A 13,705-nucleotide genomic window follows, 5' to 3' on the forward strand; every position below is an offset into this window, starting at 1 on the left:
ATAGTTTGAATTGGAAGAAAGTAATTGCAGACATGCTGTGGGCGTTAAGGGTTACTCCAAATTCCAGCACGGGTGTCTCACCTTTTACTTTACTCAGAGGAAGAGTGGCAGGCTCAGAATTAAACAAAGATTGGATGTTGAGGAAAGAAGTTGATGTAGTCAAGCTGGGCAAAGTAGCAGATGTCAGAGCATGTACTCAGGCCAAATATGCTCAGAGTAGTTTTAGGTCGTCCCCAGTGCAGTCGGGGGATTGGGTCAGGATAAGAAAACCTATGCTGTTGCGTAAAGGATTAGCTCGTTTTTCTCCTCCTGCTTTGGTCAAAGAAGTTAAGGACCATGTTGTAATTCTGGAAAATGGGAAAATTTGGAACAAATCACGTGTTTCCATTATTCCTAAGCATAAAGAGGAGTTTGTTAGAAGCAAATTTGGATTGAAATCCAGCGAGGTAACCACCCCTGACTCGAGTGCAACGTCTCATAATGACAATCCAGATATTTTGCCTACTGTCAAACCAAATGTTGAATCAAGTGACACGATTACCAAACGGTGTTCTACCAGGTACAAACGTATTCCTGAAAAATTTCGAGATTTTGTCACATACTGAACAGTCATTGCTCATATGTTAAGTTCTATTATATATATGTTTCTACCAATTATTAATCAATTATTCAATCTGATTAATTTGTTTAGGGAGGGGGTGGGTTAATTGTGATTAATTTCATTTTTGTTTGAATCAATTGAGGGAAAGGGGATGTGTTAGGATGTTATGTACCTTTAAATAAAGTCCCCACGAGAGCGCTCGTGGAGTGTTCAGTGTAGAACTCCTGGGACAGCAGTTGCTGCCGGGAGAGCTGTAGTGTGGACGTAAATAAAGGAAGCTAAGATCTACACCGTGGTAACGTCTTCCTTTCAAGTTCTTTAAAATTATCCATGTGCTTCATCAGAACAAATACCCCGGAAGTGTTGTAGTGTGACTACAAAATGAAATGGAAGAGCCACAAACTCTGGGAAATACATAAGAGTATTCAATCCGCCAAAGAGACAACACTGAAGTAAAACAGGAAAGAGACCTCCCCACAACACTTAATAAAAATAAGGCTGGTTTGGAAACATCTCAGAAGGAGACAGATAACAATCACAGACATTGTAGACCAAACGTTGATTGCTCATGGAAGACAGGGTTGTGGGTTGGGGTAATGGGTGGAATGGAAGTAAAAACCAAAAATGTGTTTTTGTCCGTCGCCAGCGTAGCCGGATTCGTTGTGGTATTTTACAGCCATTTCCTCAAAACTCTGTGGGATTTGTAAGTGTTTGAATACTGAAAAAGATGTTTCGCCACACCAGGTAGAAAACCTTTTCTCCAAGATCCGTCTGCTGACTACAAACCCATTTTTAGCTCTGTTTCTATTTCATGAGGTCTGCTCAGCCACACCGACTCCACTACAAGACACGTCATCCCTCCAGCGTGTGCCGATGAAGAGGTTACTATGAAGCTCTGCGTCTTTCTCTGTCCATAATTCTCAAGCTCAACTCATCCTCTGAATCTACAACTTGTCCAAGTCCTCTTGCAACATGGTTGAGGATGGTCCTTTACTGCATTTCATATGGCCGAGAACGCCTACGGAACATTTCTCCAGTTCTCAGATTCTCACTTCAGCTCGTTTTGGGTGGACTCCATGGCCACAAACTTCATCTCGTTGTTGACCGTCCCTGAGGCGACACTGATGTCCCTCACCTTGCGCCTGAACATGAACGGGAAGGCCTTCTTGAAGGACTTCCTGAAGCTGGCCCCCATAAAGCCGTAGACAATGGGGTTGATGGACGAGTTGGCGTAGGACATGCAGTTGGCCCAGGTCTTGATCTTGTAGGTGGCGTAGTCAGCCTTAAAGTTCGGGTAGAAGCCTTGGAAGAGGCTGAAGAGCTGGATGGGACCCCAACAGATGGTGAAGAGGAGGACGATGACCACCACCATCTTTGTGATCTTGCCCCTCATTGCGATGGTCCTCTCTGATAAGAGCTGCACCTGCAACGAGAGCGAGAGACATCTCAGTGTCTGACATCCCATGGACCTTAGCATGTGCCTAGAAGCCAGTGCTTTAAATTGTGATACCAATAGAATGAATGAAAGTTAAAGATTCAATGCCAGCACACCTCTACTGCAGTGGTCTATAAGACTATATATTAAATCCAAATATGAAATACACATGCATAGTTATCTGCATGAAAATGATACACCAGGTACACCCTCATGTAAAATGGCACACAAGAGACCAGCTCATTGTATTTCCCATACAGGGCCTCATTTACGAGGCTTTGGCACAGAGCAGCACTGCAAGGAATCTTGCTGCACTGCCCTGCGTCAAAAGAAAGGGACAGGATTGCACTGTATCTATGAGACATGGTGCATTCCTGTCCTTTTCCGCTGCGGTGGTGCACAATGGGCTGCCATGCGCCAATGCAGGCACGTTCAACCTTGGTGCAAGGGCGCCTGCATTGTAGGAGTGTTTGTTTTTGGGCAACTTCCTGAACAAAAACAATCACAAGAGGTGTTTTCCTGTTTCATAGAGAAAAAAAAACCAAGGAGAAATAAAGGTTTTGTTCCTCGTTGCGTCTCCTTAGGCCTCCCCTGGGGAGCCATAGGAATCTGACGCATTCCCAGGTTTACAAAACCTTGTGAATCTGATAATACATCCTATTCCATATGTGTTGCATTGGAACACCCACAGCAATACCCATTGAACACCCCTTTCATGCAGAGTACTGTATGAAAGCGGACTATATGTACAAGGCCATGAAAGCCATGCAGAGTGGCTTTGCGTGGCTTCATAAATATGGGCCAACACACTGTGCCACTGGAGTGTCAATAAAAGTGATGCTCCGGTGGCGCAACGGGGCTCGTAAATGAGGCCTACAGTTTCCAAAGTCATGTGAAAAACCTTGCCAGAGCAACTCATGCGACTGGAGCGCACATCCAGTTTCATAGTTCATGAAAAACAATTTCTGCTCAAACCAAGGGGTATATTTACAAGCATTTTGTCCAGGGTTAGCGTCACAAAAGCCTGCACATAATGTTTATTCCTAATTTGCTGACCAGCACCAACCTTTTTTTGGGGTAGAAAGTCCCCTAAAAGTAACGCAAAGCAGCGGCAAGCACTGCTAAGTGTTACTTAGCGCCAATGGAGCGTTACATGGGTGGAACAAGGACATTCCTATGCAACCACCCAGGCCTTTTGACGCAAAGCCCGATCTACAAAGAATTGTAGAGGGTTTAGCGCCAAAAGTTAATGACATTTGAAAGGAGGCTTTAAAAGGAGAAATGTTTTTATTTCTCCTTTCTTTTCGGACTTTGCATGCACGCTGCATTGTGCAGCACACATACAAAGTAGGAAAAGTGTTTAAACTTGTCTAGCCACAGTATTTTGTACAGGAAGGGTACTCTTCCAGGCCGATAGCGATGGTAGACTCAAGCACTCACCCAGCACTATGGCGCTACGGTGTGTGCCTGGCGCAGGGCTACTGAAATCAGTGCTGGCGCTAGGGAGAGGGGAGGAGAGAGCCATTTCTCTGTAGATATGGCACTCTCCTGCTCCCTACCTGTCACGCAATGCAGCACAGCATTTTTTAATTCTGGTCTAAGTTGGGTGACAGTTTTGAAAATCTGTCTACAAGTCTGCATCAGCAAAATTGATGTGACCAACGTAAGCATATGAAAAAAATAAATCATTTGTGATACAGTCAACAAAATAATTGCTTGTGTAAAACCAGATTCACACTTCCTCTCTAAAATGCTCTGCAATGCTGGAAAGTGTGGTTTGGGCATCAATACTTTTGAGAGGGCCAGCACATGCACTGCTATGCAGGCTTCCCAAATATTTGAATGGAGTCTACAGTTCTGGGAAAAGGGGCTGAATGAGAGCTGAAACATGACAAATAGCCCTAGGGCTGCCTTAAAATTACTATCACTATGGATGGGATAGGATAGGATAGCACTTATAAAGCGAACTAATACCCATAAGTGTCAAGGCGCTATAGCAGACCAGGAGGACACCAGATGAGAGGTGGCCAAGCAGCCAAGAACTAAGATGAAAAGAGCCAGGTGTTCAGATGTTTTTTAAAAGTCAAGAACGTGACCGCATTAGAAATGTAAATGTGTAAGGAGTTCCATAACTTGGCGGCTGCTACTGAAAAGAAGCGGCTACCCCATCTAGTCCTGCGAAATGTATGGTACACAAGTTTTTTTCGTGAGGAGGATCTCAATTGCCTCCCCGGAACATACCATTGAAAGAGAGACTTCAAGGGTAAGGTGCCCATAACATGCAAGGCCTTAAATACCATGCACAAGGCCTTAAAGCAGATGTGTTTCCTGACAGGAAGCCAGTGGAGGGAGCAAATCCCATCCCTGACTAAAAGACGCTTGGGAAGAATCAGAATAAGACGAGCCGCCACATTCTGTACCACCTGAAGTTTGTTAAGGCAGATAGTCCTTGATACTGTTATTGAGAATCTCAGCTGACATCTGATGCATCATCCACCTCTGAAGCAGCCTCTTTCTAAGTAACCGTCATCCACTGCACCCGTCCTCAACAACTGAACAATTTGGCTGAAATGTAGCAAGTAAATCATTAGAGGGATTAGAAGATATAGCTGTGACTTTTGAGCCAAAACATGTCAGCAATAGCATGCCTGCTATGAATTAGTTTACATAATGTTTATCAGAATTGCACATGTATGCAGACCAATATCTGTCTACCTCTGTTTAAGCTGCAGTACCAGTTCTTTCCCTTCCATAGCCCAATGTGTATGGAAGCCATCATGCTGTGGGTGGGTAGGCATCTCTACAGTTTTAGCTAGTGCTCGGATTCATCCATTTGTGAGAAGTGTAGCATTGTGTCAGAACTTTGTCTAATACAATGTGCAGTTTTATTGTAGGTGGGCATAGCTACTTGCTGTTTTACGTCTAGTACCATCTTAGCAAAGCAGGTAAATATATCTGATGTTACATGTCTGGGTATGGGCGCCATATTTTAGAGTTGGCAGGTGAGCATATTTGTACTTCTTTGCATGGTAGTAGGTGTCATCTTAGAATAGGCTGCATGGAGAGGCTTAAGAGGGTCACTACGGGCCCGATTCACAGAATGAACTTAAGACTCAATCCTAAATTTACTACTATTTTGGTATTCACAGAATGCACTTACTACTTTTGGCATTCACAGAATGAACTTAACACTCAATCCAAACCTTACTACTATTTTGGTATTCACAGAATGCACTTACTACTTTTGGTATTCACAGAATGAACTTACTACTTTTGGTATTCACAGAAGTTAGGATTTTTGTCTTAAGTTAGTCTTAAGACAGACTTAAGACAGACTTAAGACAAAATCCTAACTTAAGTCTGTCTTAAGTTTGTCTTAAGTCTATCTTAAGTTTGTCTTAAGACAAACTTAAGACAAAATCCTAACTTCTGTGAATACCAAAAGTAGTAAGTTCATTCTGTGAATGCCAAAAGTAGTAAGTGCATTCTGTGAATACCAAAATAGTAGTAAGTTTAGGATTGAGTCTTAAGTTCATTCTGTGAATCGGGCCCTTAATGTTTGGCAGGTGGCATGTCACCCTGCCAGGTTGTCAGAGGTCAGAACCTCTGCAACCCTGGTGGAGGACAACCCACCACATTTAGGGCCCGATTCACAGAATGAACTTAAGACTTAATCCTAAACTTACTACTATTTTGGTATTCACAGAATGCACTTACTACTTTTGGTATTCACAGAAGTTAGGATTTTGTCTTAAGTTTGTCTTAAGACAGACTTAAGACAGACTTAGAACAGACTTAAGAAAAAATCCTAACTTAAGTCTGTCTTTAGTCTGTCTTAAGATAAAATCCTAACTTCTGTGAATACCAAAAGTAGTAAGTTCCTTCTGTGAATGTCAAAAGTAGTAAGTGCATTCTGGGAATACCAAAATAGTAGTAAGTTTAGGATTGAGTCTTAAGTTCATTCTGTGAATCGGGCCCTTAGAGGTCCCAGCCTGGCTGATGCATTAAGGTGTCTGAGGGTGATTTGCTTTTCTGTTTGTAACCTTCAAGATTTTCTTGGCTGTTCCTGAATAGGGACAAAAGTATAACAGAACATCTGCCATAAATAGGGTGGATGATCTGAGGTACTTAGACCGATGTGCAGCCAATGTTGCTGCTGGAGGATCCAGGAGCAGCTCTGCTACTGCAAATATGGCTTTTTGACTAATTCTAAACAGAGCAAACTAACTCTGGGCCCGATTCACAGAATGAACTTAAGACTCAATCCTAAACTAATTACTATTTTGGTATTCACAGAATGCACTTACTACTTTTGGCATTCACAGAATGCACTTACTACTTTTGGTATTCACAGAATGAACTTACTACTTTTAGTATTCACAGAAGTTAGGATTTTGTCTTAAGACAAACTTAAGACAGACTTAAGACAAACTTAAGACAGACTTAAGTTAGGATTTTGTCTTAAGTCTGTCTTAAGTCTGCCTTAAGTCTGTCTTAAGACTAACTTAAGACAAAAATCCTAACTTCTGTGAATACCAAACGTAGTAAGTTCATTCTGTGAATGCCAAAAGTAGTAAGTGTGTTCTGTGAATACCAAAATAGTAGTAAGTTTAGGATTGAGTCTTAAGTTCATTCTGTGAATCGGGCCCTCTATTTAGAGTGCCACTGATTGTATATGAATAGGCAATATCAGGTGCTAGGTCTGTGGCGAAGTACCCTGTCCATGAAACTGTAAATAATACCCCTAAATCTAGCGGTTACCAACTTACCTTCCATGCTGGAGACTTGGGGCCCGATTCACAGAATGAACTTAAGACTCAATCTTAAACTTACTACTATTTTGGTATTCACAGAATGCACTTACAACTTTTGGTATTCACAGAAGTTAGGATTTTGTCTTAAGTTTGTCTTAAGACAAACTTAAGACAAAATCCTAACTTCTGTGAATACCAAAAGTAGTAAGTGCATTCTGTGAATACCAAAATAGTAGTAAGTTTAGGATTAAGTCTTAAGTTCATTCTGTGAATTGGGCCCTTAACGTTTAATCCTAACTTGGGCACTTGACCAATAAAGCAAGCACATGATTCTGGGCAAATCACTTTATCTGTCCCTCAGTGTCTAGGACTTGAAGAGACCCGGGTTCAGTGAGGTGGAATCTGGACATGTTGATTTAAGACTGAGTGGAACTAAGTCTGATCAGCAGCAGGGGCAACCAAAAACAACACTTTAAGGAACATATAGTGGCCAAGAGTGACATAAGTGGAGCAAGCAGTTCTGCATTGTTTATATACTCATAAAACTAGTCAATACTAGCACATTGCTGTGGGGCGGGTGGCTTTCTAGTTGTAGTACAGGGTGCACTGATATACAATAATGCATTGGGGATCCCTTATCTAGTAGTAGGAGGGTCAGTTTGATTTTGTGGCTGTGGTACAGAGTCCACAGGTATACAATATTGTACTGGAACCCCCTTGTCCAGTAGTGAACCAATGGTTTGTAGTTGTAGTACAGGGTCTATGAGTTACAATACTCTAGAGGGGACCACTTATTTAGTAGTGGGCGGTTGGTTTGGGCGGAAGTATTGGGTCCACTGAGATACAATACTCTACTGTGGTTTCCTTATCTAATAGTGAGCAGAGGTGTTATAGTTGTAGTACAGGGTCCAGTGAGATACAATACTCTAGTTAGGTTTCCTTATCTAGAGATGGGCGGGTGGTTTTATTGTTGTAGTACAGGGTCCATTGAAATAGATTACTCGACTGGGGACCCCTTATCTAGTAGTTGGTGGGTGGTTTTGTCGCTGCAGTATACAATACTCTACTGAAACGAAACCCTTCATCTACTAGTCGGTGGGTAGGTTTGTGGTGGTCCCATAGAGTCCAATACCATGCAATATTGTACTCAGGCCTACTCACCTGGTAGGTGTTGTCCGTCGGCTCCACCACCGGCTGGCCGACCCTCTTCAGCATCAGCGAGTAGCAGAGACAGATGGTCAGCAGCGGCAGCAGGTAGACGGCCAGGAACTGGTAGAGAATGCAGGCCTTCTTGGGTCCATCCGAGGGAAACTTCTCAATGCAGTACGTCCTTGGGCCATACCAGTACCCGTCCTGGATCTTCTGATATGGTATAATCGGGGTGGACAGGAGGAAGGAACCTGGATAAAGACAGAGGCAGGGTGGGCTCACAGTATGTTATATCAGATCATTTTTGTTGATTTCACTAAAAGTATTCACTACTTCAACATCAAAGCATGGGTCTATGTGCCCAGATGCAATTAGCGGCTACATAGATGTTACATTGTTCAGACAGCCAAGCAATACATACACTCTGAGATCAAAAGCTTGTATGTAAAAAGTTACATAAACATTTTATGGTCCACCAACTCCATCAAGCGCAGAGGAAATTTGTGGCACACATCCTGACCACCTTTGGTCAGTGGACAATATGTACCATATATATTATATTAATGTGGGTTGTACATATGTAATGCATGTTAGAGGTGTATATCTACACACAGCTCTCATCAGCATTTGCTAAAGTGAGCCCTGATCCTAGGGGTTAGAGGAATATGGAGGTGCTGCCCCCCAACAAAGATATATGGAGTTGGACCATAGAGAAGACAGTAAACTGGATCACCTGAGATTGGAAAATAATGAAGCTGGAATAAGTAGAAGCTGATGATCCTGTCCTACGGTTTTAGCACAAACATAGCTCTGGCGACATAGCTTTCTACCCCCTGATGATTAACACAGTCGAGCCTTGATAGTGTGATCTCTCTTACTCAGAGACAGGACCTGATGTCTTTGGCTGTCTTATGCGGAATATTGGTGGGCTCACCTAGGGCCCGATTCACAAAACTAACTTAAGACAAAATCCTAAACTTACTACTTTTGGTATTCACAGAAGTTAGGATTTTGTCTTAAGTTTGTCTTAAGACAGACTTAAGACAGACTTAAGTTAGGATTTTGTCTTAAGTCTGTCTTAAATCTGTCTTAGCACAAACTTAAGACAAAATCCTAACTTCTGTGAATACCAAAAGTAGTAAGGTTAGGATTTTGTCTTAAGTTAGATCTGTGAATCGGGCCCCTAGCCTCTCAGTTCACTTCAGGTAGGTTATATGGTATTTAAACCAGATTCCTTGATTTGTTTGTGGTTTGGTGACAGTAGAGCCAGCCGCGGTGCGTCCATTGTGGCGTAGGGGCGTAGCCCCACTAGCCCCATGGACCCGCGGCTGCAAGGAAAATGCACACTGTCACCGAAAAATAAAAATAATCTGATCATGAATAATGTAGTAAGCGCCGAGCGCCGCCGGGAATCCGTGCAGCACCCGACTTATCCGGGAGTGCGCTGCACACAGGGGGGCTGGACAGCTGCGCAGCTTGAGTGACAGTCCACGCAGACAGCCAACGTACCTGTTGTGTAGCGCGCAAGTGAAGTTTGGGGCTGAAAATAGCCCGAGCATGCGCATTTAAGTTCCCCCATAGACAGTGACCAGGGGGGTGCTGGTTTAACCGTCAGCAGCCCCCAGCGTTAGAAAGGGCGACACAGGGCGAGCAGTCACTGTGCCCCCCTAGCCAGGATTGGGCAGTCACTGCGCAGCAGGGCAGGGCAATCCATTATTGGATGCCGTGCGTGGGTGGTGGCACACTGCTCAGCCGCACTGCATAATGGCCAATCACTGTATGTGACTTCATGTAGTCATGCAGTGATTGGCCATTTCGCGGCGTGCGGCACTGCTGACGTCGGATCCTGGTTCTAGTACTCTCTCTCCCTGGGACTTGCCACATGGTGCGTGCGCATCAGCCAGCCTGTGCCCTGTGGTTTCTCTCGACCCGTCGTACTCGTCGATCGTGGTCATCACCAGACTTCACACTGACTTCAGTAGTCTCTCTTGGCATTTTTAGTGAGTATCAGACAGTTCTTAGCACATACGCGGGGCAAGTAAAGTTGATATGGTGTAATTTATGGTGTTTGATTGAGTCTTGTAGACCGATGACGCTGGGCCTTGTGCTAGCCAGAGCCGAGGCCTAGGCTGTTTGTTTCATGTTAGTAACTGTGAGGAATAACTCGGTTTACCCTGCATTTATCGGAGCCGTATACTAGTTAGTTTCTGCTTGTGTACCGCTCTCCTGCAATTTCTAAAGGCTGGATATTTCAAGGGAGCAACGAGAGAGAGGGGAGCAGGACCGTGAGCTGGACTGTGTGTTGCTGTTTTACCCAAGCTAAACTCGTGCTGTTATTTTTCTGCACTCACATTGTTGAATTTATTTTTCTTGGGCAGAATGATGTGCGTTATATTTCGATAGTCATTGTACCACCTCTGAGTGCTTTTACATTTTTACACCAAGTGCAAGGGAACCGTGGTGCGAGTTTATCTATTCCGCTCTCTGTCTCTTTCTATGTGTATTTATATATGTAGTCCCTTTGGCGTTTTTTTGTACCTCAGACCGGATAAATGAGTGGTACATTGTTTTACTGCGATCACAGAATTGACTGTATGTTTTTTCTGTGTGGAGAGTGCCCGGGTATTGCATTTTCGATCGCAGGCATTGGAAAGATCTGGTTGACCTTTTTTGTGATGGTTTTTAACATATGGTTCCACACAGACAACAAACAGAACAACGTTGTTTCATCGAACACAGGCTGCGCCCTGACAGGCAGAGGGTTTGATCCCTGTTCACACACTCTTTGTTTCTGTCACAGCGATGAGTGGATTATTACTTGACCTTAAAGCCGCGACTTGAGGGTTTCAGTCGCTTTTGTGTTCAGACAGACCTCAATGCCCGGCCGTAGGTATGTGTTGAGAGGAGGCTTGAATTGCAGGCTGGCGTTTACCGGTCACAATTGTATTTTTTGAGTGTCGGCGTTTGTAGTGATCTAACAGCATTGTGTTCCAGAATCTGATGCATGGGTGCCTTTTTTATCAGTCCTGACCAGAACGGCCTTGAAATAAACTAAGTTAAACCTACAATGATTGGCAAAGGGCCCTTGGCGGCTGAAACAAGAATTTATGAATTCTGCAAAAAGCCCGCAATGAAAGGCTTCACCTGACTCCCACCAACATGCAGCCAAACCAGAACCCACGGTCTTTTTTTATCAAATGAGGTAATAATACCAGAAGGGCATCTTTTTAAAAAAAATTTTACAATCTGCAAAAAAGATGTGTGAACCCCCTTCGAATCTCTTGGCTGGCTTGTGGGGTCCTCCGCAAACAGAGCGAAGTGTGTTCTTTCTGGACCCCTGACCTTCACATTGGCAGGCTTACATCTGCGAGCCCCCAAACTAGCAGGACTGTTAAACTGACAACTGACATTTAAACACATGACTTTAGGTTTACACTTAGCTACCGCAGGTGCGTTTACATGCTGTATTTCACGGCGTACAAGATACGGTGCTGACAAATAAAGCTGTTTGCCAAAGAAACTGTAGGAGCGAGACTGACAAGCAGGAAAAAAGTGCCCGTGGAGGAGAGCTGCGAGTGCTGTTCCACTCCGGAGAAACCGCTCGGTGTCAGCAGCTAATGTGCAATCAACTGCATGTTTTTCACACATGCATTAGCTAGAACCATCTTCACCACGCACAACCAGCTCGCACTTGATAGTGTGTTTGTGATCATGCAAGAAGGGGGATTTGCGGGGAAAGCCTTTATGGGAGACATGGATGCCAGGGACGCGGGTTCCATTGGTGCAGCAGGTGCAGTGGCACCGGGGCCGGCAGCCTGAAGGGCCCACTCAACCCTGATTATTGCTGCATTTGATAAGTCAAACTGCAGCCAAGTAACGCTGGGTTGGGGGCAAACGACAAAGATGTTAAGGGCACGTTTTTTTTTTTTTAGTTTATTTCGTGCATTAAAGCCTTGAGCCTACAGTTTCACTTACCCTTATATATAGTGAGGAGCGAGGCAGACAAGGGTCTCAGGCTGAGTACTAGGGGTAAACCCCAGCTCTCGGAAGCTGCCGTTGGAGCTCAGTGCAATGAAATAATATTGAGCTCAGTGTAAGGATTTAGCCTCAGTGCAAGTGTAAGTGCAAGTGTAAGGAGCCAGCATTAGATTCTGTGTCGGGAGCCAGTGTCGATGCTCATTGTACCGTACGGAGCTAGTCCTGAACTGTAGCCGTCTCATTCCGGGCTCCACACTGACCACAGCCCCCCCTCGCTGCAGTGCAGTGCTCTGTGGTTATACTGAATAAGCAGCTACCTATGTTATGCCATCTATTAATGTAATAACTGCACTTTCACAATTGCTTTACTAACCTTCCTGCTTTCTCAAATTTGCTTGAAAATGCACGATTTTTCTTCTCTTTTTTTCAATTTTTTTCCGGGGGGTAACACCCCCAAACCGCCCTTATGGGGTTCGGGCTCGCTCGCTGCGCTCGCTCGCTACAGTGCAGTATGCCAATCAGTTTGCGCCCCAACACTTTCAATTGTCACCAGCCGCTACTGAGTAGAGGTACCTCAGACCAAACCCATCCATTTATGGAGGGGCCTGAGGAATATCACAGCCTAGCTTGATAACATCAGGTTTGCTACATTTTGCACGGCAAACACAAGGAGATGATGGACAGAGCACTAAAACTTTTTAGACACTCACCCCCAGACGAGGGTCCCATGCTCACTTTGCCACTGGATTCAAGCTAGCCCGAAACTGGTCCCAGGATGCTTGTTTCCGGTCCAGGGAAGACCTAGCTTGGCAGTTTGGGCTGGACTGTTCCCATGAATCACAGGGTCAAGACTGATTAGCATATAGCTGGGTCTGAACTGAGTTGGCAGAATGAGCTAGAGAATGATGATGGATTCAACTGAGAAATGTGACTGGGGGTGAGTGTCTGAAAAGTTTCATCACTCCGTCCATCATCTCCTTATGTTTGCTTTGTTTGCCCTAAGTTGGCAGGGTATGTCCAGACGTGGGTCCTTTGCTCACTTTGCCACTGGATTCAAGTAGCCTGGCTGATGAGGGTTGTTAGCCCGAAACCAGTTCCAGGATGCTTGTTTCCGGTCCTGGGAAGACCTGGCTTGGTAGTTCAGGCTGGACTGTTCCCATAGGGAACAGGGTCAAAACTGTTATGCATATAGTTGGGTCTGAACTGGGGTGGCAAAGTGAGCTAAAGAACGATGATGGATTCAACCCAGATCTGTGACTGGGTTGAGTGTCTGAAAAGTTTCATCATCAAACAACTGAGCAGGCACGGCAACTCTCCTCTTGCCTGAAACACCACTGAAATTCACCAGAAAATGCAGATCATCCCTTAGCATGATTCCAGCTGGGGTTATCATTGAAGAAAAGAAGCAGTGGGTCAAACCGTGAGGGACACCGTATGGGAAGTCAACCACCTTAGCGAGGAGTGGACCAAGGCTTGTTGTTTAGTGGTTTTAATAGGAGATTACGCTGTTTATGACATCACCTACAATTCCATAGACAGTCTCTTAACCAGAAAATTATTGTGCGCAATAAGATCTTTACACTTCCAACTGGTTATCAGTTCGGATTCGAACTTCCAAAAGTTTTACCAGTGAGAAACGTGTACAATCAGTGCATTGAGGTGAATTACTGCCTCATCGGAGCAAGGAAGAGGCCTTTGGAGATGGACCTGGAATTTAACAGCAAGAAGCATTTTCAGATGGGTATCCAGGTGGTATACTGGATGCCTGACGTAGTAGCAGCACCCTAA

The 13,705-nt window shown here is 44.4% G+C and overlaps 1 protein-coding gene across 1 annotated transcript in view; it reads right to left on the reverse strand.

The window, feature by feature from the left end:
* Positions 1 to 1,649: 1,649 nt before the first annotated feature.
* Positions 1,650 to 13,705, reverse strand: part of LOC144768450 (G-protein coupled receptor 54-like) — a 124,101-nt gene continuing 112,045 nt past the window's right edge. The window contains exons 4-5 of the mRNA XM_078652119.1: positions 7,952 to 8,190; positions 1,650 to 2,024 (exon numbers count right to left, since the gene is read on the reverse strand). Of these exons, the coding sequence (XP_078508245.1) occupies positions 1,650 to 2,024; positions 7,952 to 8,190 (614 nt within the window). The remainder of the gene's footprint in view (positions 2,025 to 7,951; positions 8,191 to 13,705) is intronic.

Source organism: Lissotriton helveticus, chromosome 1_1 (genome assembly GCF_964261635.1).
Source record: "Lissotriton helveticus chromosome 1_1, aLisHel1.1, whole genome shotgun sequence".
In the NCBI taxonomy this organism is placed as follows: Eukaryota; Metazoa; Chordata; class Amphibia; order Caudata; family Salamandridae; genus Lissotriton; species Lissotriton helveticus.